General features: G+C 39.1%; 3 protein-coding genes across 3 annotated transcripts in view; 2 read left to right on the top strand and 1 right to left on the bottom strand.

The window, feature by feature from the left end:
- The window catches only part of ccnjl (cyclin J-like), a 15,372-nt gene extending 7,290 nt beyond the window's left edge, over positions 1–8,082 (top strand). The window contains exons 4-6 of the mRNA XM_084387053.1: positions 4,173–4,472; positions 5,437–5,596; positions 5,707–8,082. Coding sequence (XP_084243179.1) covers positions 4,173–4,472; positions 5,437–5,596; positions 5,707–6,181 — 935 coding nt within the window. The 3' untranslated portion in view covers positions 6,182–8,082. The remainder of the gene's footprint in view (positions 1–4,172; positions 4,473–5,436; positions 5,597–5,706) is intronic.
- Positions 8,083–11,259: 3,177 nt separating this feature from the next.
- Positions 11,260–12,610, bottom strand: fabp6 (fatty acid binding protein 6, ileal (gastrotropin)). Its single transcript, XM_084387970.1, has 4 exons — positions 12,474–12,610; positions 11,684–11,859; positions 11,477–11,566; positions 11,260–11,394 (listed from the first exon to the last, which is right to left on the bottom strand). Exons 1-4 carry the CDS (start codon positions 12,538–12,540, stop codon positions 11,332–11,334), a joined length of 396 nt encoding a protein of 131 aa, XP_084244096.1. The 5' UTR covers positions 12,541–12,610; the 3' UTR covers positions 11,260–11,331.
- Positions 12,611–17,070: 4,460 nt separating this feature from the next.
- On the top strand, positions 17,071–26,725 carry pwwp2a (PWWP domain containing 2A). Its single transcript, XM_084388090.1, has 3 exons — positions 17,071–18,195; positions 22,548–26,527; positions 26,621–26,725. The coding sequence occupies exons 1-2, from the start codon at positions 17,114–17,116 to the stop codon at positions 24,481–24,483; spliced, it is 3,018 nt and encodes a 1,005-aa protein (XP_084244216.1). The 5' UTR covers positions 17,071–17,113; the 3' UTR covers positions 24,484–26,527; positions 26,621–26,725.

Below are 26,725 nucleotides of genomic sequence, written 5' to 3'. Positions count from 1 at the left end.
CATTATGGCCGGACTCTTGTTGGGGGAGGGTTGTTTTGCGCTGGCCGGCAATTGGCAGTGTTCAGGCATTAATTAATTGCTTTGACTGAATGAATAATGGCTTTGGCTCATGTTCCTTGTTAAAATATCCCTCCCTCTCCCGAAGTCATTGATTCAGGCGGCTGCGGCCATTGTTGGGTTTCTCTAAGAGTCGCCTGGAGTCAGTGTGTGTGTGTGGGACAGGGCGCTTAAAGCTGAGAGCTTAGCAAAGTTTCCATTCAGACCAAGATTTATTATGACAAATTGTAGGGAGACGCTCTCTTTGCATTAAACAAACTGGCTTGTGATTGCATGTTATAGAAAATCCCATCTTACGATTCATTTTAGTGTTGTTCGTGTGCTCCTATTTAGAGGTTAATCGTATACTACTGCCTGTCAGTGTTAAAAACTATTTTTGTTAATTAAAATAAAGCTAAAAAACAAAAAACTGAAAAACTTAAAAATTAGAAATGCTATTTTGGCAACTAATGGAAATAAAAGTACTAAAATAACTAAAACGAAAACTGAAATGAAAATAAATGGTCCCGTTAGTTCATTTTAGTTAATGTGTTAACAATGCTAATACATTGTATTTATTAATCTTTGTTAAAGTTTTAGTAAATAAAATGAGTTCATTTGTTAGTTCGTGTCAGCTAAACTTCATTAAATAATGTTGAATTATACAACTTTTATTTTTGTAATGTATTAGTAAATGTTAAAATTCACATTAAGATTAATAAATGCTTTAGAATTATTTTTCTAAAGAATAATAAAATGGAACCTTATTGTAAAGTGTTACCAAATAAATTAAAGATATAGAAATATAAAATTAATAAAAATGACAAAAGTACATAACAAATACTAAAACTTAAACTGAAATTTAAAAGAAAATGGAAAATATAAAAATAAACGCTAACTGCAAATATTAAGGAATATTATAATAATACTACTAAAATAACACTGCTGCCTGTCTAAAGCTCATTTGCTTTGGTTTAAGTTTTTTTTAAGCTCGTATAATTTGAAACCAGAGCGTAACCTCGTATTAAGTCGGTATTAACACCGGACGATCATGCTGAAGGCTGAGTCTGCAGAAATTGCACCATGCCGAGAGCTTCAGCTGAGAACGTGTGAAAATCAAATTTTCAGGTGATAATGTTCAGCGATGAATGATGGCTAAATGCAGCTTGAGGATATGCATGGACGAACACTTGAGCTTAATGTTATCAGCACAATTAGCCCCCCACACCCACCCGCTCTCATTCTTTTAGCTGAAAACTTTGGAGGAGGAGAAGAGGGCGAGATATCAGGCTCATTTCCTCTCCTGAGCTGGGGTGATGGGGGTTTGTTATGGTAACCGGTTTAAAGCACAATGCATGACGTGAAACTCGTTTTTCTTCATCAGATCTGATAGCATGTAAACATAAAAAAAAGTCATCTTTTTGGATATTAAAGGTTTATTCTCTGCGTGTTGAAGGAATAATGAAAACTAGATGAGTTGAAACCTTAATCGTGTGGTACTTTTCCATCTTCAAGAAGCCCTGTTGAAACGGCATCTGCCCTGTAACTAATGGGGCTGCAGCTCAGAAAACGGTGTAGAGTAGCATGTCAAATGCAGGCTGGCCCTTTCCTCGGGAGGGCGAAGGGAGGGGTGGGGGAGCTGAGGGCCCTAGAGGGGCATGTTTGAACTGAAACACTCAGCAGGGTTCCTGATATTCAGATTAGTGTGACAGATTCCCCCTTGAGGTTTGATGCTAATGAAAAGAATTTGTACACCCCAGGTAATTAAGAAAAGACACTGGGCAGTGTTGTGTGTGTGTGTGTGTGTGTGTGTGTGTGTGTGTGTGTGTGTGTGTGTGTGTGTGTGTGTGTGTGTGTGTCAGCTGGGCATTTTTGACTGTGAAGGTCCACCAGTGTTTCCTGTTCTGCTGCTGGATATACATTGAAACGAAAAAAGAAAAGAAATTGTATTTTGAGTTCAAGTCTTTGTGTGTGTGTGTACATATCTTATACACATATCACACACATATATATATATATATAACACACACACACACACACACATACACATACATACATACACACACAGATAGATAGATAGATAGATAGATATAGATAGATAGATAGATAGATAGATAGATAGATAGATAGATAGATAGATAGATAGATAGTAATTTTATACTTATAAAATACAAATAATTTGAAATAATGTTGTAAACTTCATATCTGGTTGTCTCTTCTATTTTGGGCACTTATATTTCAGGAGTGGATTTCAAATATGAAGGTTATATTAACTTGAAAACCATCACAGCATTTGTTTTTGCTTCTTTTCAAAAGCCTTTTATTTTATTGTTTTATCTTTGTCCAAGACCCAGACTTTTATTCTTAAAATATGACTGCATTTTGATATAAATTTGGTAAAATACACATTTAAACTAAGAGTGAAATAATTGTAGACCAAATTACCATTAAAAAAAAAAAAAAATATATATATATATATATATATAATTTTATTTTTAATTTTTTGATATTATATATAAGAAAACATTTCATTGTGCATTTAGGAAACATAAAATGCTATTCATAAAATTCAGCCTGAATACTACTAAAATGCCATTTCATATTTGAAAGAAATCGTGGATGTTTTAGGGAAATCTCATCAGAATTCACAGAATTCTCCTGTGATGCATGATACACTGTTGTTGAGAACTAGAGCGAGAGTTTAAAGTGCATTTCAAAGAGAGTTTATTTTCTAAAGTAAATGTGCTCATAGCTGAAGAAACACCCACTTATTGCCCAGTTAATTTCAGGGGTTACTTAGAGTAAATATTTTAGGTCGTAGAGGTTCAACTGGATGAACACATGGTGCACGAATTACTTACTAAATCTGTGAGAGCATTTATTGAATTAACTTCTGACTCTTCTAATAACTGGGTGTTTATATAACAGCTTGCAGTAGATGCACAGTTTTTGTCATAATAAACGGTACTTTTACTTTTAACAGCAAAATATTATTCAAATCAAAGTGTATTAAAAAATTGGTACACATCCATATGTGCAGAGCGAGTATAATGTGACCCTGGACCACAAAACCAGTCACAAGTCGCACGGGTATATTTGTGGCAAGAGCCAACAATACATTGTATGGGTCAAAATTATCGATTTTTCTTTTATGCCAAAAATCATTAGGATATTAAGTAAAGATCATGTTCCATGAAGATATTTTGTAAACTTCCTACCATAAACTTTAAAGTCGATTTTTTTTGTTCCCTCAGATTCCAGATTTTCAATAGTTGTATCTCGGCCAAATATGATCCTATTCATATCTACCATCAATGGAAAGCTTATTTATTCAGCTTTCATATGATGTATAAATCTCAATGTCAAAAAATTTGACCCATGTGACTGGTTTTGTGGTCCAGGGTCACATATGATGTAAAGGCCTGATAGTGCTTTAAGATGTAGCGTTTCATTTAAAAGGACAAAGACCTGACGTTGTCTATAGCATGCGTTTATTGAAAGTGCCAAGGAATGAAGGAGTGACCTTGGTTTCTCTTTGCCGTTTGGACTGTGTCTCCTCCACGCCAGCCAGTGATCTGTGGGGGACTGTGTGCGCTCAACCATGAGCCGCAGAAGTCAGAGGTCGTGGGGCCCTTATTGTTGGAGCATTAGACTGCAGGGGAAGCAATACTAGGGAGCCTTGGACTTTGGGGAAAAGATATTAACACCTAGCACCTAGAGTCAGGAAGGGGAAACCGAGAGAACAAAGGAATTCTGAAGAGAAGGGCTAATTCACCATGAGGCAGCTGTGCTCTTTCATTACAGGAATTCATGAAATGCCTCACCTTGATGCCAATGCATATCCTTTTAAAGAAACCTAAGTGTGTGAATGAAGCACAGAGATGTATTGTTCTTAGATCAAGAATGTTTTAGATCTCAGTGACATCTGGAAAAAAAGAAATCGCTATAAAATTCCCTTGCTTTCATCCATTACACATCATGAATCTGTAACGTGACATCTCTGATGTGATGTCTGGGATAACAGCGGGATAATCCACAGGGAAATGCATTCGTATTCTAACATTGTAATTTAACCAAGCACGTAACATTGATCAAATGAAACGCACGAGCTCAAATTTTTGCTGGTCTTTTCACAGGTAAGTTTGAGGAGAAGGAGGACCGTGTGCCCAAACTGGAGCAGCTGAACACTCTGGGCTTCATGTGCAGCCTGAACCTCACCCTCAACAAGCGGGACCTCATCAAGATGGAGCTGCTGCTGCTGGAGACGTTCGGTTGGAACCTGTGCATGCCCACACCTGCCCACTTCATTGACTACTACCTCCACGCTGCTGTCCAGGAGGGGGACCTACACAGCGGCTGGCCCCTCTCCTCCCTGTCCAAGACCAAAGCTTTCATGGACAAGTACACACACTACTTCCTGGAAGTCTCTTTGCAAGGTAAGAAAGAATTCCAATGAACTGAGTAATAGTGATGATGAAACATTTAGCAAGTAAAAATGTAGCTTGAGAAGATCAATTCATATTGTAAATTTGATAGAAATGTTATAATTTTGATATCGTCATTATATAACAAACCTCTAATACACATTAGCGTTCAAATTAGCACAATTAGTCTGTACGATTTTTTTCATGTTTTTAAAGGCAGTCTCTTATGTTCAACAAGGCTGAATTTATTTGATCAAAAATACAGTAAAAACAGTTCTTGTGAAATATTAAATTAAAATGTAAATTTATTCCTGTGATGCAAAGCTGAATTTTCGCCATCATTACTCCAGGCTTCAGTGTCACATGATCCTCCAGAAATCACTATAATATGCTGATTTGCTGCTCAAGAAACATTTCTTATTATTATCAATGTTGAAAACAGTGCTGCTTAATATTTTTGTGGAGACAGTGATACATCTGTTTCAGGATTATTTGATGAATAGAAAGTAAAATAAAAAAATATATTTTTTTTTGTAGCATTACTGTCACTTGATCAATTTAATAGAAGTATTCTATAAAACTAAATCCTCCTGACCACAAAGTTTTGCACAGTAGTGTGTATTACATTATAATAATAATGTACAATTCCTATAATAATGTAGAATACAATACAATGTACAATAATGTACAAAAGTCAATATATGTGACCGAACCTTAATTGAATAAATTCTTCTTTTTTTTTTGCTTGGCAACTGTAAATGGCCTACTGACTTTATAATTACATTAATGAATTTTATTAATGTACATTAACATTTACAATAATGTAATTTAATTTTTAATCAAATATACATTTTAAATGCTTAGTAAATAATCAATAATCGATATAATTTATTGCTTATTTTTAAAGTCGTTAAATATCTCTTCAATCTCTTATAAGGATATAATATAGCGTGTTTTGTGTGCGTCTTTGTTGTAGATCATGCCTTCCTGAGCTTCAGGCCCTCTCAGGTGGCAGCTGCATGCATAGCTGCGTCCAGAATCTGCCTGCAGATCTCCCCCAGCTGGACCACTGTCCTCCACCTGCTCACGGGCTACTCCTGGGATCATCTGACGCAGTGCATCCAGCTCATGTTACTGTAAGAGCAAACCGCAGTATATACCCTCGTTCATGCAGCATAATGTTCCCTGAAGTAAACCGCACATGCTTCACCTTGCCCTTACAGTTGCCTTTCGTTTCATTTTTCAGCGCTCATGACAACGACGTAAAAGAGGCCAACAAATCCAAATCCTCCCCTTCCGCCGGTCAGAGTCTCCAGCCACAAGGTCTCATCCCCCCCAGCCCCGCCACCCCCTCTCTGCAGAGGCAGCCCACCTCCAGCACCCAGCAGCTGCTCCTCCAGGCCAGCAACTACCCACAGCTCTCCCAACACTCGCCGGCACTGTCCCAGCTGCACATGCTGGCCGACTGCCAGGCCCTGGGACCGGTGGGCTCTCGGGAATATCTGCAGCCCCACCAGGCCAGTCTGCTTTCGGCCTCGATGCCGGCCAGCTCCTTCGCTTCTTTCCCCAGCTTGGCGTCGGGGCTGCGAGGCTTGCCCCTCCCGGGTCCCATCTCCATGCAGGTGAGCATGGGACCCGAGCGCCACTGCCTCGGTCTGACTTACGGGAGCGGCTACTTGAGCTCCCACCACACCTTCACAGCCGGCTGCTTTGACAGGTGACGCCAGGAGAGGGAGGACAAACTCAACCTTGGGCTGCCACCGTCCTCCGCCCTCTCCGCCCCCGAGGGGCTTCGTCTTGGACGCCGGCGAAGACTTTCCAAACAGAAGGCCAAGAGTCGAGCGGACCCCACGGAGGTTATAGTATTAACTTAAAAAACAGCCTTTAAGCTCTCGTTTTTTAGCTTTGGCTGCTTTCTTTTGGGATTTTTATGAACTGAGGATGTCTATTTTTTAAGATTATTTAGCCAAGTGAGGACCATCTTCCAGTGCTGTGCCACAAACTGTCGACCTCAAAGAAAGAGGAAGGATGCTCTTTTGACTTAGGGATTATGACAAATATCCGTTTTTTTTTTTGTTTTTTTTTAAGCATACAGCCTTAAGAAGAGAAACCGCGGAGATCCGCATTCCATCCCACCAGCATTTTCAAACGAGTCCTTGAACTTTCACACTGGATTTTGCTGTATGGTCCTTTGATGCTGCTGCCTTTTATATGAACCGATGGCTTTACGACCAAGAATCCTGTCTCCCTTCTGGTCTTGTTTACAGTGACATGCCACAAATCAGGGATGTACAGATATCTTTAATACATACACACAACATACCATTGAACCAGCTGATGTTTGTATGAAGTAGCTCCTTTTGTTTCTTGCCGATGCGGTCTGTGGAGAAGGTTGACGTTACGCTGAGGCTCCGGTTCCCTCAGGCAGATGGAAGGAGACGCCCAGAGGGACGGAGGCATCTGTGCTGGAGGAAACCATGCTTTACCAGTTCCTCCTCCCCACAGGGAAAAATAGCCATGATCGCCCTGCAGTTCTGCCGCGCGCTATGAAGACGACTTCATTGTTCCTATCAGACACTGTGGCTCGTAAAGATTACCTCACTGTTACACTGTCGTTCACATTTACCTCCAAGGTCATGCTAAGAACTGGTTTAACCTCACCGCTCGGGTTAGAAAAGATGGTTCTGCTGTTACAGTGTGCTTCAATTTGTAGCGTCACACCTTTAGATCAACATTTTAGTCCAGACGTCTTTGTTTCTGTTAAACAAACTGGATATTTTAAAGCAGACTGTAATATTTGGTCCAAAATATTTTATTATTATTGTTGCAAACTAAAGATAAAATTAACCAAACATTCTTTCCTGTTCTTTTTTTTTGGGGTTCTTAGACTACACAATGAATTCCTTTATGTTGACTGGCCTTTAGACCAAAGTGTCTGCTTTACGTCCTGCTGAATGAGAAGCTTTTTCAACCACTTTACTGGACTTTGGATCAAAATCTTTCTCCTACAGTCCTGAACTTTGAACTACCTCAATATATTGCCATTTACTTGCTGATTCTGCAGGGCACGTCTTTTCGTTTTATGTTTTTTCTTAATTGGTCAGAACATTCACGTGTTTCGTTGCATTTTTTTTTATCCAGAACTTAGTTTTTTTGTGTTAAAGTCCCGTATTTTGTATAGGTAGAGAACGGTGTTCACTGTAACAGACACGCACTGTTTGATATTTCAAGTCATTCTCTTGTTGAAGCCTCTGTGTGTGCAATATGTAATCATTAGTTTATTACTTTTTAGACTGTATATTTTTCATTTTTTTCATTTTGTACCACTACTTTTTTACTATGTAGAATTAGTTTTTTGTTGGTTTGGTTTGTTTTAACACGCGATTACTGCTTCCAGGCAGTGATTTATTTTTCCACAAAGAAAATGTTGCACATTGCAACCAATGTCTCCTGAATCTCTAGGCATTTAGTAGACTAGAGAATTGATTCTGCTCATTCAGTGATCTAATGGGTTTATTTAAAAGCCTGTATTTGGGTAGGGGAGGAGATAACAGGTGTAAATTGGATGAAAACCCCAGAAATAAAATGAAAAGAGAAAAAATAAAAAGCACAAAAGCTTGGTAAATGTTTCGTTCATGTGTGAATCATACATTTTGAATAGACGCTGGATTTGCATGGCTCAAGGCGAGTTGTTTCATGTGAATGTCTGGACTCATTGCACATGAAAAGGTCTTTGGAAGTGGTGAAGGGGGCGGGGGGATGGGGGGTGGGGTCGTGTTCATTTGGCTCCACCCCAAATACCACTGCCCTCCCCCTTCCTCCTGGCATGTAACGTGCTGGACTGAAGACAATGGGGGAGATTCCTGCCCCACATGGTGGTTCTTCCTGTCACTAAACACCACTAAACAAATAAAGCGCATCCAACTGAGTACCACTGATCGTTTCAGAGATAAAAGCTCTCGGGCTCAAAGAACTGCCGACAATAGCTACAGTGAAGTTGGAGTAATGGGCAATAAGTTATTTTTCTGTCCGTGGGTGTTTTAAGGAAACATCTGCGTGCTGCAAAACACAGAGAAGAAGAGATAATTTGATTATAGTGGGTATAGGCTTTTACTAATACAAAGATTATTTAAAAAAAAAAAAATTGTTACACAAAGAGTCCTTTAAAATAATAGAGGCAGCCATGATGTAGCTTAGTTGACGTGTTAGACCTTAAAGGGATAGGTCAACCAAAAACATTCCAAACCTGTATGACTTTATTTCTTAAAAGATGATATTTTGAAGACTAACACCGTTTCGACTTCCAATGTATTTTTTTTTGTGTGTGTGTAGTCAATGTGAACAGAAACTATTTGGTTATCAACATTCTTCAAAATATCTTCTTTTGTGTTCCACGGAAGAAAGAAAGTCATACAGGGTGAGTAAATGATGACAGAATTTTCATTTTTTGGGTGAACTATCACTTTAATGACCTTATAAAACCTTTCTTGACTTAAGCCTTATTATACAACCTTATATGATTTTATTCTTTTAAGAGGCCATATCACTTTATAGGCTATAAAACTGGTCTAGGAGTATGACAGTTGGCTGAAAGTGATGGTTTATTATTAAATTAACTTTCAAAATACTAGTATTTTTCTCACACACCTATTGTTTCACTTCAGAAGACATATGGGGTTCTATGAATCACTGATGATCTTTGTGTTCATCTGAAAAAAAAAAAAAAAAATCATCTGAGGGTGAGTAAATTATTTATTTTTGGGTGGCACATCCCTTTAGAATGTTAACAATTAATTCCCGAAAAAGGTGGAGCTCGCGGATTAGGGGTTTTGCAGAGATTGGCCTCTTATCTGTTTAATTAAAGAGATTGGGTGGATAGCAGACCGAGAGAGGGGCCCTCCCTTTGTGCTGGAGGCTGGTGGGGGGTACATGCGCAGACCCTGGGAGGTGGGACACATGTCTGAGTTGGTGTGATGATGAAGAGATGTCAAATCAGATGAGGGGGGTTGAGAGCTGGCAAAGGGGCAGTTGGGTAATGGATCATTTTCACAACCTTTGTTTGCAAAGCAAGGAAGGGGAGGGGGCTGGCACCTTTTTTCTTAATTATCAGGAGGGGGTACCTCTAAACAGAAGCGCTCCCTCGACTGCTTTTGTTTTATTTCTTTATGCATTCGTGGTCAATTACAATGAACTCTTTTGATGAGTTAAAGATTAAACATGCTACACCTTTTAAAAGCATTTTTTTGAATTGCTTATGTCTTAATCTAAAAATAATTGTATTGAAAAATAAAGCTGCATGTCCTTATTTATTAGTAATGCCCTCAGAATTATTTGATTTTACTTTATTTTATTTTGTTTCTTAATATCTTAAAAATGCCTTAAAATCAAGCCCCACCTACTTTACTTTATTAGTATTGTCCTCAGTATTTTATTTTATTTATACATTGAGTATATGTAGTGTATATATAGAGAGTGTGTACATAGAGCGTGTATACACACATGAATATATGGAGTGTGCATACACACATGAATATATAGTGTATACACATGAATATATAGAGTGTGTATACACACATGAATATATAGTGTACACACATGAATATATGGAGTGTGCATACACACATGAATATATAGAGTGTGTATACACACATGAATATATAGTGTATACACACATGAATATATATATATATAGATATACACACATAAATATATAGATGTACACACAAGTATATAAATACACACACACACACACACATATATATATATATATATAGTAAATACATTATATATATATATAGTACACACACACACACACACACACACACACACACATATATATATATATATATATATATATATATATATATAAAATACTGAGGACAATAAAGTAATGTCGAAGGTGTCTGAATAAATTTGGGTTTGACTGTATATATATAGGCTAAATTATAGTATATAGTATTAATATATAGTGTCTGAAACAATAAATTTATTCAGACACCTTCAACATTTCTCACATTATCACAGTTTATTTGCTATAGTTTAGAAAATGGTAATAAAATATGAAAAGAACTCAGTTATCAAATCAGTTGATATTTTACTGGTTTTGGCCATTCGACTGTCTCAAAGATGAATTAGGTTGAATAGCCAGCTGTTTAATTTAAGTACACAATTAGATACTACCAATTTAGGTCAACCAGTTACAAAGCAATGCTTAATTTTGTTCAGTCTGTGGTGTAAAAAGGTCGCATTAGCAATTAAAGAAAAAACACTAAAGCAAAACATGGTCCGGTCAAAGTGTCTGAATAATTATTGGTCCCAAATTTTTATACATTTTACTGGTAGTCCACTGTATGAAGAATTTTTGGGTTTAATACGTCACAGTTTACTCTATTTTGCGATCCTCGCTTACATAAATTAACTATAGTCTCCTGCACCCACTATTAAAAAAATATCAAAATTATATCTGGTGTCTGAATAATCTTTGGTTTGATTGTGTGTGTGTATTTGTTTGATTAAGAATGTCTCAATCTTGAAGAGTTACCTTGAAAAATCAAGCCTCTACCTGCTTGCTTTGTTATCATTAGTGTTTCCATAGGGATGCATTAAAAATGTCTTTGTTAGAGAACTGGTGGGGTTCATGCAGGATTTAAGTGTGGACTGCCCTCCAGTGGTGGTCATGCTGTCAGCAATCATTCTAATTTGATTAAATATTTCACCTCTTTATAATGAGACATCATTAGATGCTCAGTTCATCATTTAATAGACCGATGTAGAGGAAAGATCAGGAGACAGTTGTCAGTTTAGCTCATACACTTTATTGGAGTAAATTGGAGATCAGAGCAGAAGAGGGTCATTTATCTCAATATTAGAGTTAAATCTTCTTGCTGGTACGTACATAAACAACCGGACCCTTGGCAGTTGGCACTGTGGAGGTCTGTAATGCAAAGCAAAGGGACTTTAGCTACTTTACAAGAATTGCATATCATTTAATAATGTCTACAATGATAATACCTCACCTCCACCAGCTTTCCACCGCTGATCTCAGATGTATGGTTGTACTTGGGGAAACTTATGGCCAGCTTGGCCCCTTCCAGGGAGACTATGCCCTGGTGAGGACAGATGAACATACTAGCATTTAAGAATCTCACTTAAGATACACAGACATATTCAGAAGCTGCAGTCCAATCTCTCTAATGTGTATGCAAGGACTTTCTATGCCATACCTTAAATTTCTTCCCTCCAACAGTCTCCATCTCACTCTCTTTGCCAATGATGAATTTGTTGGTCACAACGTGGTTATTTGGGTAGTACTGGATCCATGTGTAGTCATCTCCGCTCTGGATGATCTCTGTCACAAGCTTGAAGTCATGGCCCTTTGAGATGACATCATCAGGGATACCTGAGGTGTGTAAGAGCGATCAGAATTTAGAGAACCTCAGTTTGTACTATCTGGCTTTTGTGGTGATTTTATTAAATTCAATTTATTGTAACCCATATCAGCTGACAGTTATAATAAAAATGAAATAAAATACTAATAAAGAAAGGAGGTGGGGCTTGATTTCTCAAAGCATTTTTTTTTTAAGATTAAGATATTCTTAAACAAAAATATAATATGCACACACGTATATTCAAATTTAAATCTACACTCTTAAAATGAACCTTTCATTGAACATTTTTTCTTAGTGTGATTTACTGTTCCAGTATAAAGAACCTTTGTAAAATGGAAAATTTCCATGGATTTTAAAAGTTCTTTGTAAAACCATAGATGCCAATAAAGAACATTTATTATTTGGGCGACAAGAACCTTAAGACATGCTTGCAAATGATATGCAGGACAACATTTTCTTGTCCAAAGCAATTCATGGTACAAGGACAGTCTAAACTAGATCAGCCTGTGATTAAGTGGATGGAAGTGTGGCCCGAAATGCATGAATTTTTCGAGTAGTAACTCGTCCACTGACGTTACCACCAGCAACAGAACAAAAAATAGTTTTTTGAAAAGAAGCGGCTTACCAATCAGTTTGCAGAACTCTTCATATCCGTCCTGAGATTCGGTTTCCCACTTTCCGTTGAAAGCCATGGTTTGGGTGTTGATTGTTGGTTGGAGATGAAGAGCGAGCTGAGAGCTGAGGTACTGATGGGTCGAGTTTCCTGCACTTATATACCCTACCGCTCTTCAACTCTGCCTCTTTTTCATAAAATTATGGGTACACCATCATCATAACCAAGCCATAAACTTTTACGATGGCCTCACAAAAGAGCAAGTCATCAAGTGCATGACCGCAAGGCTGGTTACCTGGGTAGCAATGATGTACCATACATGGGCAATGAAGAAAAATCAGTGACTTTTCCAGTACAGCTTATAAGTCTGTACAGTGTGATATAAAATTGGATATAATGGAAATCGCATTTGTCTTCTATATAGTCAACAAATAGATGATTAATGGGAGTAAGATAGCAATATCTCTCATACTACCATATATCAACCAGCTGCAAAATAGGTTTGCAGCTGTCGAGTACTGCTAGTACTGAAGGCAATCTGCTTTGACCTTGCTTTTGAAAGGAAAGAAAGCTCTTTATGTCAGACTGAACTAAATGTTCCAGTAGATAATGATTCATAGCCACACAAACCTTTCATACGTCTAGAAAACTGAAAGAAAAACATCAGGGTACGCTGTTCCACAGTGACTATCCAATCCTCTTTTCCATTTGAGGATGGGATACTCCACACAAAGATGAAAATCCTGCCGTCATTTACTCAACCTCAGTTCGTTCCAAAATGGCATGACTTTCTTTCTTCTGTGGAACATAAAAGAAGATATTTGGAATGAAAGTCAAAGGGCTCCAGTGTTATTTGGTTTCCAGTGTTTCCATAGAAGACAGGTTTTTAGGTGGCCTGTCCTTTTAAGCAACTGAAATTCATCAATCAAAATGCTGGCATATCAGAAAAAATTGTCTTAAAATTGACTATCTGGAAGTTTAAAAAGAGGGAAAGATGTGCCACAGGTCAATGCCCTTCAGCACATAAACCTCTGCTAGTTTCTCACAGAATACAGCTTTCGTTGCATCATCTCCTTTGGCCTTGGAAAGTTTCCTTTTTTCTCAAGTCTTATGTTGAGATTCACAGATAAATTTCAGCTTCAAAGATCACCACCACTCACAAATCTAGCAGAATGATGAGCCGAAGAGATAAAAAGCAGGATAAGAAGAGGATGAGATCTCTTTTTCACTTCCAGAGCTATAGCTGCAAGCTCTCACCTCTTAAAAAAGCACACATTGGTTCTTGTGGAAGACGAAATAGGTGTGACATTTGTCTTGGATTTAGAGAGTTTTTTTTTTAAGCATCAAAGGTCATTTGAGGATGATATATTATTAGTGAAGTTGAGAACTATCATGATAGTTCTGCAAGGAAGATTCTTTCCTTTTAAATATATATAGGCCTATATATATATCATTATTTAGAAATTTAGCAGTAAAAGTAGACTGAATAGATTACAAAAGCTGCTACATTAGCAAACTAGTATGGTTAAATGACAAAAGGAGGTACTTGGATTGTGTTGTCATAAAGAACATTTCACTCACATTATATGGTTTGATTGCAAACACTCGTTAAACTTTGCCTTTCGCAATATATTCACCAAGAGAACGGTTTAATAAATAAAAACTATAGTGAAACATAAACTTTTATAATACTTCCTTCAGGATTTGCCATTAACACCCGCCAACCTGACAAATGCGGGTGGATTTCAGCATTGACAACAGAATTTTTTTTATAATACATTTTTTAATTTGATGAAAAAATGTGCAATGCAGAGTTGTCAAAAATGTTGATTTTTCAATACATATTGATGAAATATCTGAAACGCTTTCAATACAAATTTTCCGCAGAATGTATTCACGAAACCAGCTGCGCTTTCTGAGTTGAGTTGACACACAAGCCCTCCTTCCCCTTCCTCGTTTCATTTGCTCTGGATGAATATTGTTGGTGTTACAGAGCTTGAATTTCAGGATGGTATTGCCCGTATTGTGCATAATTTTACTCTTTCCCGTGAGATTTTGTGCTCACCCCCAAAGTGCACGCACATATATACGCCTCTCCGAACTAAATTTAGTTGTTTTTTTTCGCTGCTTATTGCACTTAAACAGTCAAACACACACAAAATAATGTCAAAGTGCCGTCTTGGCGAGTATTCACATGGACGCAGTCAGTTATGTTTTAAGTGAACGTAAACAGTTGAGAAAGAAAACATGTGTAACAGTATAATGGGTCTGTGTGTCAGTCTAATATCCCTGCTGCCAAATTATGAGATAATATTAAAAATATTGGCAGTTTTCCCCTATCGATGTCAAAATTGTGGCCAGTGAAAATGCTGAGTGGCTAGTAACTTCTGGAAACCACTAGTCACAGTGGCTGGTGGTGAGCAAAAAAGTTCATGTCAAGCCCTGACTACCTTTCTTGTTGAAATGTCTCTCTAGTTTGACAATAAATGTGTCATGTTGAAACACTATATGGTGACAAATCACTTCAGCAAAGAAATCTGATTGCCTACATTCTTTCTTTATAAAATCAGAACAATTATCAAATAATTAGTATTTGATAATTCATATCTGATGTCATATGTTAGTATATAGCCCTGAAAGCTAACTCCACTGAAAATCTAAGCACACACACACAAACAAAAAATTCATTCACTGTATTGACTCAAACTACTGAGGTTTATACCATAATGAAAGGTGAAAGGTCAGTGCACTGATGATCAGTAGGTCATTACATACAATGACATGATGAGTTTATCAAATATGCAAACGTTAGCTTCTGAGAACTACACGCAGATAACACTGGTGCATACCCGTGTTTTATTGCGAAACAGAACCACCCTTTAGCTCACCAAATTCATTTACAAGTGAAATGATATCAATTCCATGAACCATTTTGAATAAAACTAATTTTATAAAAATGTGAATAAATCTGATTTTCTGAGGGTGTTTCCCTCAGATGACATTGTTATTATGCTGATTTGTTCAGCATTTTTGCAACAGTGTTATTTTATGTTATTATTTAGGCTATATTATTTATAGACTATAGGCTATTTATTAATAGCCTGATACTTTTTACATTTTCAGTTTTCATTTGAACTTTAGTGTAAAGTTTGAGTCATTTTGCTTACATCATTTTTATATATTTAGTAATTAATTTTAGTCCTTCAACTTTTTTATTTTTATTTCAGATGGTTGTTGAGGCCACATTTCTAATTTTCTAGATACTCTAACATTAAGTCTATATTTTATTTCATTTCGAATTTATTTAAATTACCGAAAACTATTGTTAGTAGTTTTACTTTTAGTTTTACGACAACAACACTGGCTTGCAATAACAGCACTGGGGTTTTTTAATTATTTTTTTATTGCAGAACTTATACATAATCAGGAAAATGAAGCGTGGTTGTATCTCTTTCAATGAACAATAACAGCAACAAAAAATGTAAATAAATAAACATCCCGGATTTGCGTACATCAAAAAATGTCTCTGAAAGAAAAGAAAAAAGTAAAAAGAAAAGCACAATAATAAGGTTAAATACTTTCTTTGAATAAATCACCATAATCAAATCACTTTTTTTGTTATTTATAAGTCTAAGGCATGAAATAAAAGAGTTAAATTCAGCAAGAAAAAGAGGAAAACGTAAAGGAGACTTAAGCCATTTTTATTTGTGAATGAAGAATTTTGCATACAAGATATAGAGATTAACAACATATTCAAGGGATGGCAGCTTTGCATGGGTTTTCATAATAAAAGATAACCTCTTTAAGGATGAAGGTGTGGTTCACATTAGTAGGGCTAAAAACATAAGTACTTAAATCAGGGCAAAATGTATTGGTTATACTACAATTACAAAATAAACGAGAAGCTGTTTCTTCAACAAAACCACAAAAAGAGCAAGTTTCATAAATATCAGAATATTTAAAAACAGGATAGATTTTATGAAGGATTTTATGATGAATTTCCTTAATTTTGTTCGATAGGCCTACACAACATTTACTTGGCAAAAGCCATGCCTTTCTCCAATTTACATTTGTTACAAAAGAACCCCAATATAATTTAACCCTTGGAGTAATCTTTCTCTTCATTTGAAACATTTTGAGAATTTGTCTATTTGTCATCTAAAAGGTCAGCGTAAGCATCTAAGCGTAAAGCCGGATAAACACTGTTACCTTTGCTGGACTTAAGGTGATTTTTGCTTAATTGGGTTAAACCTGCTGGCATAGCTTTTATCAAGGTAGTATATTTCTTTGATGGAACTGGAAAGATATATGGATATTCAGAAATTGCTCGAAAGTTAAAATGTTACCAAAATCAAACAGCACTGTTTTTAGAATATAACAAATGGACCACACCAACAAACCCTGACGTATATACAACTCGACATCGCCCCTGGTGGTACCAAAGTTGTATCCTCATAATAAAGTATATTGACATAATATTAGCCAATCACAATAATGTTTCCAGGGATTTCCTTTGAACGACACGACCTTGAGCCAATCAATAACAACCGCACGTTGAAGCAGCTAATGGAAAGTGTCAGTAGTTGTAAGTGGGCGGGCTCTAATCTTTTCAGGAGGAGAGGGCCAAGTAGTAGTTGCAAAGCGGAAAGAAAATGGCGGCCGTGGCTGCGGAGCCAGGAGCTGCTGCGGCATCAACAACAGCGGGGGACGGGGTGGAATACGAACCCGAGCCAGGAGAGCATGTGGTCGACCTAGAGGCACACCCCGTCCCGAAAATGGAGCTTTGTCACCAACCCGAGGATGTGGATGCAGTTCAGGAATGCAGCCAGGTCCAACTGGAAATCAGAAGGCCGGACCTTCAAGCCGCGGGAAAAGCCCTCGCTGCCCATGCGGACGGTGAGAGCACCGAAACGGGGGGTTCCTGGGGCCGCTTGGACACTGCCGAGCAGCCCGTGCATATGGACTACAGGTGTACAGGCGTTTCTGATTACGGGGGCTCCTTCTCGCCGAAGGTGGAGGCTGCAAACGAGGTCAGTCCTCTCGAATCCAGCCCCTGCCTTTTGCTCCCCAGCTCCATCTCAGACTCCCAGCACTCCGTGGTCTTCTTGCATTCCCTTCCCTCTCAGGTTCCGTCGGAGCCTGAAACCGGACTGTCTCTGGCTGTCGAATACGACTCCAATCCCGTGTCAAGCCACCCTACCGATCTGGAGTGTGAACTCATAGGCTTCACGCAGCCTGAACCGGAGCCCGAACCCGCATACGATGCTCTCGGGTCGGAACTCAAATCTCACGAGGATGCTTTTCATGACATCCCGCACCCCTCAGATCACCTGGACTGTCTGTCCAATGCAGAGGAGACCTCGCTTGGAGAATCGGTGGGTCAGAGCTGCATTAGTGACTTTTCTACTGTTTCCAGCAAGGACTCTCCGGGACTTCCAGCGGTAGTGAATCAGTCGCTCATCTCATCGGTAGAATCAGAAGAAGTGCGCTCGCATCCTCTTCATCATCATCATCATCATCATCAGAGCTTCAAAACGGACCTCAGCGAACCCGAGAGGGAGTCGGAATCGAAAGCCCCGGTTCTGTGTGCGGCGGAGGCCGACACGGCGGAGCGCCTGGTGCTCGGGTCCGAGGTTCGAGTCTCGCTGGATCACATCATCGACGATGCGCTCGTGGTGTCGTTTCGCTTAGGCGAGAAGATCTTCTCCGGGGTACTCATGGACCTTTCAAAAAGGTAAACACTATTTTGCGCAAAGAAATTTTAGTGTCCACTTTTACATTCAGCATACTTCCCAAAGTTGGCTTTCCTATGTAGCTGTCAAAAAGATGGAGTAAAGAGCATCTTCATTACATTTTAGGTTATAAATTATCATTATAGTTTAAAGCAAACTGTCAGTATAGTTTGGAGTGTAGGTTAAGCGTGCAAGTTATTGTTTTTATCTGTCCTATTTCATAGTTTTACTCATTTTTATTCTCCTAAAATGTTTATGTTTATAGATAAACTGTATCATTTACTATTGTACATATGTTTAAAGGGAAATTATTAATTGCGGCTGGTGTGACTGGTGAAGTGTTTTTTTTTTTTTTTAATATTTTAATCAACCTTTTTTATGTATAAATGACAATAGTAAATTTTATTTAATTATTCCAAGTCATAAAAATGACATTATACAAGAATAAACAAAAACAGTGTTGAAGTCTTAGGCTATTGCATGACACTACTATCACTACTTAAATATTCACGTCAGCTACTCATATTCAGCTAAGTAACTATGGCTATGTTCAGACTGCAGGTAAATGTGGCCCAAATCCATAAATGTGGCCCAAAATCCCCCAAAAATGTTTTTGCTCATATGTGACTGATCTGTTTTTCTCATGACAGGCTGACCAGCACAAACCACATGGAATCTGATCTTTTAAATTCTGATTTGTGCCACTTCCATATGTGATACTAGGCCTACATCCGAGACATTCATGCGATTTTTACGTCACTAGTGCAACAACATTCGTCACAATTCTGCGCTCATCGTTGTCACTTCAAAGATTATACATACTCGAAGTTATCAAGACAGCTGTGAAAGGTAGTCAGTGAAGGACAGTGATGTGTCAGAACTCACAAGTATTACAGTGACAGCTCTATACACAAGCAAAACACGAGGCCTCGTATTATACATGTTTAAAAACTCTTCCCTCTTTTTTCGCATCCTCGTCTTTGTTTTTTATATTGCCTGGTTTCCGCAGCAGATCACACTGTAAATAAACACGTAATCACTTACTTCAATGCCCTCCATGTTTACTTCTGTATGACAACGTGCTGTGTGTCATCTTTTTATCGTTCTTTTGCGCTTGCGGGTCAGTTCAGGACCATTATCTGTTCACACTGGAATCTGATATTGGCCACATTTAAAAAACACAAAAATTGGATCTGAGAAATAAATCGGAATTGAGCACTAAGGCTCGCAGTGTGAACGTAGACACAAGAACATTAAAACCAAGGGGGAAAACAGTGTTATGCTGGTGATTAACACCCTACAAATTGCTCCCACAGTTTGTCTGTCTCAACACCCTTGTTCACAGGTTTTCTCTCAGTGTCAGATATGACTCATAGCTGAGCCCAATTTATAGTGCCATCCATGTGGCCTGCAGTGGGATCTCCAGTCTCTCAGTTCAGTTCTCACTTTAGATAAGTCAACATGAAACATTCTTGTGATGTTACTGTGTAGGGAAGGTGTCTTGAAGAACCTGTCCAGCAACATTAAGAAGGGATTATTACATCAGCTGGAAATTATGGAAGATTTCTCTATGCTGATAGACCATATAAGTCAACCAATTAATTACACAGGCCAGGATTAGTTAAAAGCAAGATATGTTGTGATGTGGTTTCTGGATGGAAATTATGCCGTGGGCATAGCCCAAAAGTGCCCTTCATCTTTATTCTAACACAGCTGACATAGACCAGGAATTACTCAAATGATTTCTCAGCTGAACCCCTTAGGCGTAAAATATTTACTTGAAGTACCCCCTGAGATTTCAAGTTAATATTTCAATAATTTAATGACTCATTCGCATATTCACAGTTCTATGAATTTGGTTAGTGGTCACATGACATGCAAGTAAATGGATTAACTATTTAATCTTTTTTTTTTTACTAATTTATTTATTTTGACTTTGTATATGGACTTTAAAGTGGATACAAGACTCTTTTAAGTTGATAGTGTCTCAATCCACATATCCACACTGGTATTTGAGAAACCCAATCAAATTGAATAATAATAATAATACTGTTTTAACTGCAACTAAAAACAAAGACGGAAAAAATATTACTGTGTGAATTACAATTGTACTGTTAAAAAAAAAATAATTTACACTACAAGTTTCAATAATATTTATGTCTTAAATCAGGGTTACACAATCCTGTTCCTGGAGATCTACCTTCCTGCAAAAGTTCAGCTCCAAACCTGATCAAACACAACTGAAGCAGCTAATTAAGATCTTCAGGAGCACTTGATAATTTCAGAAAGGTGAGTTGGATCAGGGTTGGATCTGAACTCTGCAGGTAGGTAGATCTCCAGGATTGGGCGCCCCTGTATTAAATTCTTCACATTCAAAAGTTAAAACCCTCAAGCTTTTATATTCAGGGGAAACACTAGTGAAATGCTCTAAACTTCTGTCCTCAAACATATTGGATATTATGTGAAAATATAAATAAAGTAAACCAAGTGCACGTTGCATACTCTAATGCAAGTTAGCTGTGAACCAAGCCGATCTGAGTTGCTGAAAACACAAGAGCACGAGCTGCCCAGCCTTCACTTTGAAACACGCAGCGCATCAGACTATACAGTTGTTTAATTAAATCATTAGCATTTGATTAGCATTAGCAAATCATTATATCACTCTTTTATCTGATTCTGGTTTTAATGTCCATCACTCTTATTTTGATTTCCTTTTTATATTTAGATGTAAAGCTCTAGAAAGGTGCTATAGAAATACAATCACTTGATTTAACTATAATTAATTATCATTCCACCAACTCACAAACCCGCTTTAGTTCCCTTACAAACTCCCAGGGGTGTTTGGGGAACCCTGACATGGCAGACCACTATTTTAAAGTAATATTCTGGATTTAAAAGTTAAGCTTAAGACCTCCATTGTACATGCTTGTTTTTTTTATTTGTACAGACTGTGGGATGAAATTAAATGATGTTCTGTACTTCACAGCATGTCACAGATGCTGCTATTGAAGCTTAACTTAATTAAAGTCTTTGTATTCATTTAAGGCCTCCAGCATTGGTATTTTGTGTTCTAACATGTTAATGATGAAACGTGTTACAGCTCTAAATCTCAAACAGAAGCAAAAATATGTTCTTAATTGAGAAAGTGTCACTAGCTCAGCTAATTTCATGCTTCCTGTGAGTAGGGCCATCTGTGAGAGTGTGGAAAAACTCAAACTTCCTCTCTTCAATTTCCATTTAGTCTTCAATGGTTTCAGTGTAATTGCTCATATTTTGGAGTGGTGACAAGATGGACATAGATGGATATTCATTTTATAATTGGTTTAAAAACAACTAGGCCTAATGTCCTGGGTGTGTAATAATTTCCCACTTTTCCTCTGATGTAACAGCCGCAGTACATCAACTGAACTTGAACACAGTCAGTGTCATGGCGTTGAAGTGTTTTGCCAGACATACTGTCCAGTTTATTTTTAGCTTACGCTCTTGAGTGCTTTCTTAATTTGCATTTTTCAATGTTAGGCCATTCCCAGTTTCAGTTGCAAGTCAGGAACAATGTATATTCCTCTGACATTCAACAGATCACAGACTCAACCCATTTTTTTTAAGGGAGAGTACTTCGTTGTCACAGTTTTTTACACTCTCTTATTCTACACCACAGTATCAAAATCACTTGCATTTTGACAAATTCATTGTACTTTTTTACATAGTGATACAGATAGACAGGTGGCGATTCACTTCTGAAATAAGCTGTATGGTTAGTACTTTACTCTGCAGAATATGAATTATTAATTTTTATTGTAGAGTAAGTTCTTCTTGGCCCAGAGTTGCATTTTATCTGTTGCTGTACTTCTACTTTGACAGTTAATCATCATTCTTCCCTTCTGTAGTCATAAATACAGACATGATGTATAAACCTAAAAGGTTTCTGTCCCTCTATTGAAAGTCCAGGTTACCAAAACTGAAATCCATTTGAATCAAGTCAGTGGTTTTATTCCAAGCCTTGTGAAGATATAATTTAAATGAAACCAGTACAATAGTGTGACTGATGCTTAACTTTTTTTTTTTTTGGTTGCAAAATAATGATTTAAAAATCTCCAGAGTAACTGCAAAACTACAAAGAAAAACTAGGCTATAAATGTAATGCTTTCAGACCTCAGAGTAACTTTTCAGTTCTATGACTGAACAAACAACTCTGCTACATTTTGTTGTTGTATATTAGTATCCATAATCTATTAGTAGTAATCCAGTATCTTGATATTTCTGTTTAGATTTGAGGAAACGGGGATTAGTTAGATTAGATTTTCTGTTCTGTTCAGTTTGACCTTAGTGTCTTTTCTCATCCTCTGTACCTCAGGTTTGGACCTTATGGGATTCCTATAACTGTGTTCCCCAAGAGAGAGTATAAGGACAAGCCAGAATCTATGCAGCTGAAGACGGAAGCATTCCAGTCAGAGACGGATAAGGGTGTTGTTCAAGGAACTAGTGATGCCCCAATTAAGGACCCTGTGGATGCCTCGGATGCCCCTCTGAAGGACCCTGCTGAGACTCCTGCAGCACCCCAGCCCTGTCCCAACCCTCAACCTAACCCATGGACCTCAAAACCACCTCCTTTGTTTCAGGAGGGGGCCCCTTATCCTCCTCCATTGTTCATCAGGGACACCTACAACCAGTCGTTACCTCAGCCTCTACCCCGCAAAATTAAGCGGCCCAAGCGTAGGCTGTATCGAGAGGAGCCCACTTCTATAATGAATGCCATCAAGCTCCGACCAAGACAAGTTCTGTGTGATAAATGTAAAGGGGCTGTGGTGCAAGGGGACAAGCGTGAGACTCGCAGAGGCCCCATTTCCGACTGCCGGAGTGACGATGCCAAAAGACGGCGTAATGACAACGTGACGGCAGCTGCTGGTAAGCGGCCCCGTAGTGATCCACGTTCTGAAGAGAAGGGCCGTAGTACTGATGGGCCCAAACGGCAGGGTTCAGCCATACGGGTGTCATCATCCACCGCCTCTTCTCTGGGTCATAGTCAGGTCAAAGGTGCAGCTGCAGGGAACAAAATGGTAAAGGGGGTGTCCACTACAACAACGTCCTCGGCCAACTCTCGAGTGCAGCTCAATGCCAAAAAAGTGCTTCAGAGCAAAAATGTTGACCACTCCAAAGTACGAGAGGTGCTGAAGATGGCCAAGGCTCAGAGAAGACAGAAAGAGACAGTCACAGGCAGTAGCGGAAACACCAAGGCCATAACCAGGGCCGCAGCCCTCCAGGAAGCCCACCAGAAGGTCCACTTCACCCGGCGACTGCAGCAGATTAGTGGAGGTCGAGGTTCCAACCCCCTGCCGCCCAGGATGCGCATCAAGCCCCAAAGGTACCGTAATGAAGAGAACGATTCTTCCTCATGTAAGCCGCCTTGCTTGGAGAAAGTGCCGGGAGGGGGCCGTTTACCACTGCCTAAGCCAGCCGTACCCCGCTGCACCTCCACACGCTCCTCCTCCTCCTCCTCCTGCTCTGCTAGCCAAGTCACCACAGCTGTAGAGCCCCAGAGGCCAGACAAACCGATTGAGTCCCCTCTCAACCAGGCCCAACCCGATCCCCTCCCAGCTCCAGAATACAGGGAACCCCAGGCTGAGACAGAGGAACAGGAGGGGCGGGAGGAAAAGCGGGAGACGCGTGGGAGCAAGGCTGGTAACCTAGTGGTCTACATGACCCTTAACCCCAGCCAGCCCGACTCCTCTAGTACATCCATGTGCAGCATCGATAGTGCAGATGACTTAAAGTCATCAAACTCCGAGTGTAGCTCTACCGAAACGTTTGATTTCCCCCCTCCTGGTGATTTGCGTTCGGCCCCTGCCCCTGGCACATCCTCTGCTTTTGCCTCTGCCTCTCCCTCTGCTCCTAAGGACGACAAAAAGCGCAGTAAATCCCTCAAAGCTACCGTCTTTTCCAAAAACGTCACAAAGTGCGTTACCCTGGATGGCAGGACAATTTGTGTTGGGGACATTGTTTGGGCCAAAATCCTTGGCTTCCCCTGGTGGCCCGCCCGCATCCTAGCCATCACAGTGAGTCGCAAAGATAATGGGCTCTTAGTCAGGCAGGAGGCCCGGGTCTCTTGGTTTGGGTCGCCCACCACTTCCTTCCTGGCCATTACTCAGCTTGCCCCGTTTCTAGAAAACTTCCAGTCTCGCTTTGACAAGAAGAGAAAGGGCCTGTATCGTAAAGCCATCACTGAGGCTGCCAAGGCTGCCAAGCAGCTCACTCCTGAGGTCCGAGCCTTGCTAACTCAGTTTGAGACGTGAGGTGATATGTCTTGGTAAGGTAGGCAAAACAGGCAACCGAGTTGGCCCTGTACCCCTTCTGACACATCTCAAACTTTGCTGTATCCAGTCAGCTTTCAGAGTGAAACAGAAAAATGTCAGCCAGGCAACCAGGACTAATTTATTTTTGTTGAGAAGGCAAGAGAAGGGGATTGAATTGAACGGTTTTCATGTTAAGTATCTAATGTTCGCCCCTATGTAACCAGTCTTTTGATCTTGTCATATCATCATACCTTTATTATAACGAAAACGGATGACAGAGATTTGTAGGAAAAGGTTTTATGGGTTCTTAAGTGGCCACAATATTTCAGTTTGCCTTGAACTGAGTTATTCTTGGTCACTGTCTGCTGTTAAAGATCCCTGTAAACATAACAGCAAATGCTCTCAGAGTGGAATTTTTATTGAGCTTAAATAGCTTTCATGAAGAATTAGGCATGTGAAAATGTCTGCTTGAACCCATTCTCAAATGATTACCAACTAAATGGTGGCCCTTACAAGTCGATTGCTACTCTATCCGCATCCCTAACTTAGCACAGTTAATGCTTCCTTTTGTATGATCAGAGGAAGTGTTATAGGTTCACAGTGTCAGATCATTCCTGCTGCATTTAGTTTTTTTTTTTTATCACTACAGTGTTTCTAGACAGCGTCTCTGTCCAATCGCCCTAAGATTACATGAGCTAAAGTCTTGGAATTCAAGTTAGACCATCCTTTAATTGTTTTCTTTTATTTCCGGAAGTTGTGTAACTGTAAAAGTTGACCCTGTTGGGTAGAGTGCCTCGCTCAGGTAGAAAAAGGGACTTAATTGGTGCTGATCTTTCTCAGACGTTCTGAGACGACTAATCCAAGTTCAGTGATCTGAGCAGACGGCTGTTGATCTGGGCGTGGCTCTTGGCCAGCCGTGGTTGTGCAGCCAGTCGAGCTGCCGTTACGGGGGGAGGTGCCGATAAGCCGAAGTCACCTCAAGTGCCACTGTGAGGAGAGCACAGCGACTCTGTGAATGCAGAGAGTACCACCTCAGACACGGAGAAACCTGCCAGCCTAACTGTGCATCCTCTTTCCCAACCCCTTGCAGCTACAACATCTGCTTCCCAAGCTCATTCCTCCCTAATCTACTTGCCCTGTTCGCAGCTTTTTTTTCCTCTCTTCCCTCCACTTGTTTTGCTCCCTCCTGCCGTTGTCATGTTTGTGTCTTCGACTGCTTTTTATATATCTGATTATGGCGAAAATGTTCCTGTTGTTCAGCCAACCCACCGACCACCCCGACTGTCTTTGCATGGATTTGGGAGTGCATATATGTTAAATGGAATAATGAGCATTTGTAATGGTTCCATATGTTTATCCAGTTTAGGCATATCACATCACGAAGCAAAGTTTTGATGTAGCTGCAGTGGAATGCAAAACTCTTAACTTGAGTTCCTTTAATTAACTCGATTAAAACACTTGTCCACTGTGGTGTCCCGCTGCAAAGTGGGACATTGGAGCACAAGGCAGCAGTTCTCATGTGTGATTGTTCGTCATAATTATGGGCCTCTGGCTGGTTTAGTTGTTCAGTGATTTGTTTCCGATGCCAGTATTCATTGTCTCTCATCTGAAATGTTTTGCTAAGGATTATTGTGTTTTAAATTTATTTGTTGTGCCTGAACTTTATTTTCTGTCATTTCACTATTTGCATAATAGGTCTGAAGGTCTAGAGTACACATTTGTATGTAAAACTGTTCAAAATGTATTTTACCTGATTGATTGATTGATTGGAAGATGAAAGGCCTGGATCTTATTTCAATGCTGAGAACCAACGATTTTATTTGTGTGGATGAGCATTATCTTTTTTCTTGTCTGTAATCATGGTTCTGTCCTTGCATTGCATACCCATTAGCATCTTGAACTGTCCAGTTTTATTTACACATCTGAGAAGGGAAATATATTGTATGATATCTGGGTCTTTTCAAATATGACTTGCAGGTAGAGATCAATGACTTGAGGGAGAAAAAAACAATGCTTGGTAGACCACACTGACTGACTGATGGAGGTTTGTGTAAAGGAGTAAAAACGGTATTTATTTTGGTGGTTGGCTTTGTTTTATTTCAGCATCTTTTTTACTTTTATTTCTATCTGTTTGCAGGTCAGAGAATGCTGTAAAACCATTGAAAAAAAAGTAACAGTTGAAGATATTGTGTACATGTTTTCTGATGTTTTAAGAGTATATAAATAAACTGTGAACTTCAAG

This window comes from Rutilus rutilus (genome assembly GCF_951802725.1).
Source record: "Rutilus rutilus genome assembly, chromosome: 18".
Taxonomy (NCBI): domain Eukaryota; kingdom Metazoa; phylum Chordata; class Actinopteri; order Cypriniformes; family Leuciscidae; genus Rutilus; species Rutilus rutilus.
This window is presented reverse-complemented; position numbering and strand designations above follow the sequence as displayed.

Excerpts from the sequence above, each read along its gene's own strand:
- fabp6 (XM_084387970.1), bottom strand. The coding sequence starts at position 12,540 with ATGGCTTTCAACGGAAAGTGGGAAACCGAATCTCAGGACGGATATGAA. Across the intron at positions 11,860-12,473 it reads AGAGTTCTGCAAACTGATTG|GTATCCCTGATGATGTCATC; the intron begins GTAAGCCGCTTC and ends TACACACCTCAG. Across the intron at positions 11,567-11,683 it reads TTGGAGGGAAGAAATTTAAG|GGCATAGTCTCCCTGGAAGG; the intron begins GTATGGCATAGA and ends TGTCCTCACCAG.
- pwwp2a (XM_084388090.1), top strand. The coding sequence starts at position 17,114 with ATGGCGGCCGTGGCTGCGGAGCCAGGAGCTGCTGCGGCATCAACAACA. Across the intron at positions 18,196-22,547 it reads CTCATGGACCTTTCAAAAAG|GTTTGGACCTTATGGGATTC; the intron begins GTAAACACTATT and ends TCTGTACCTCAG.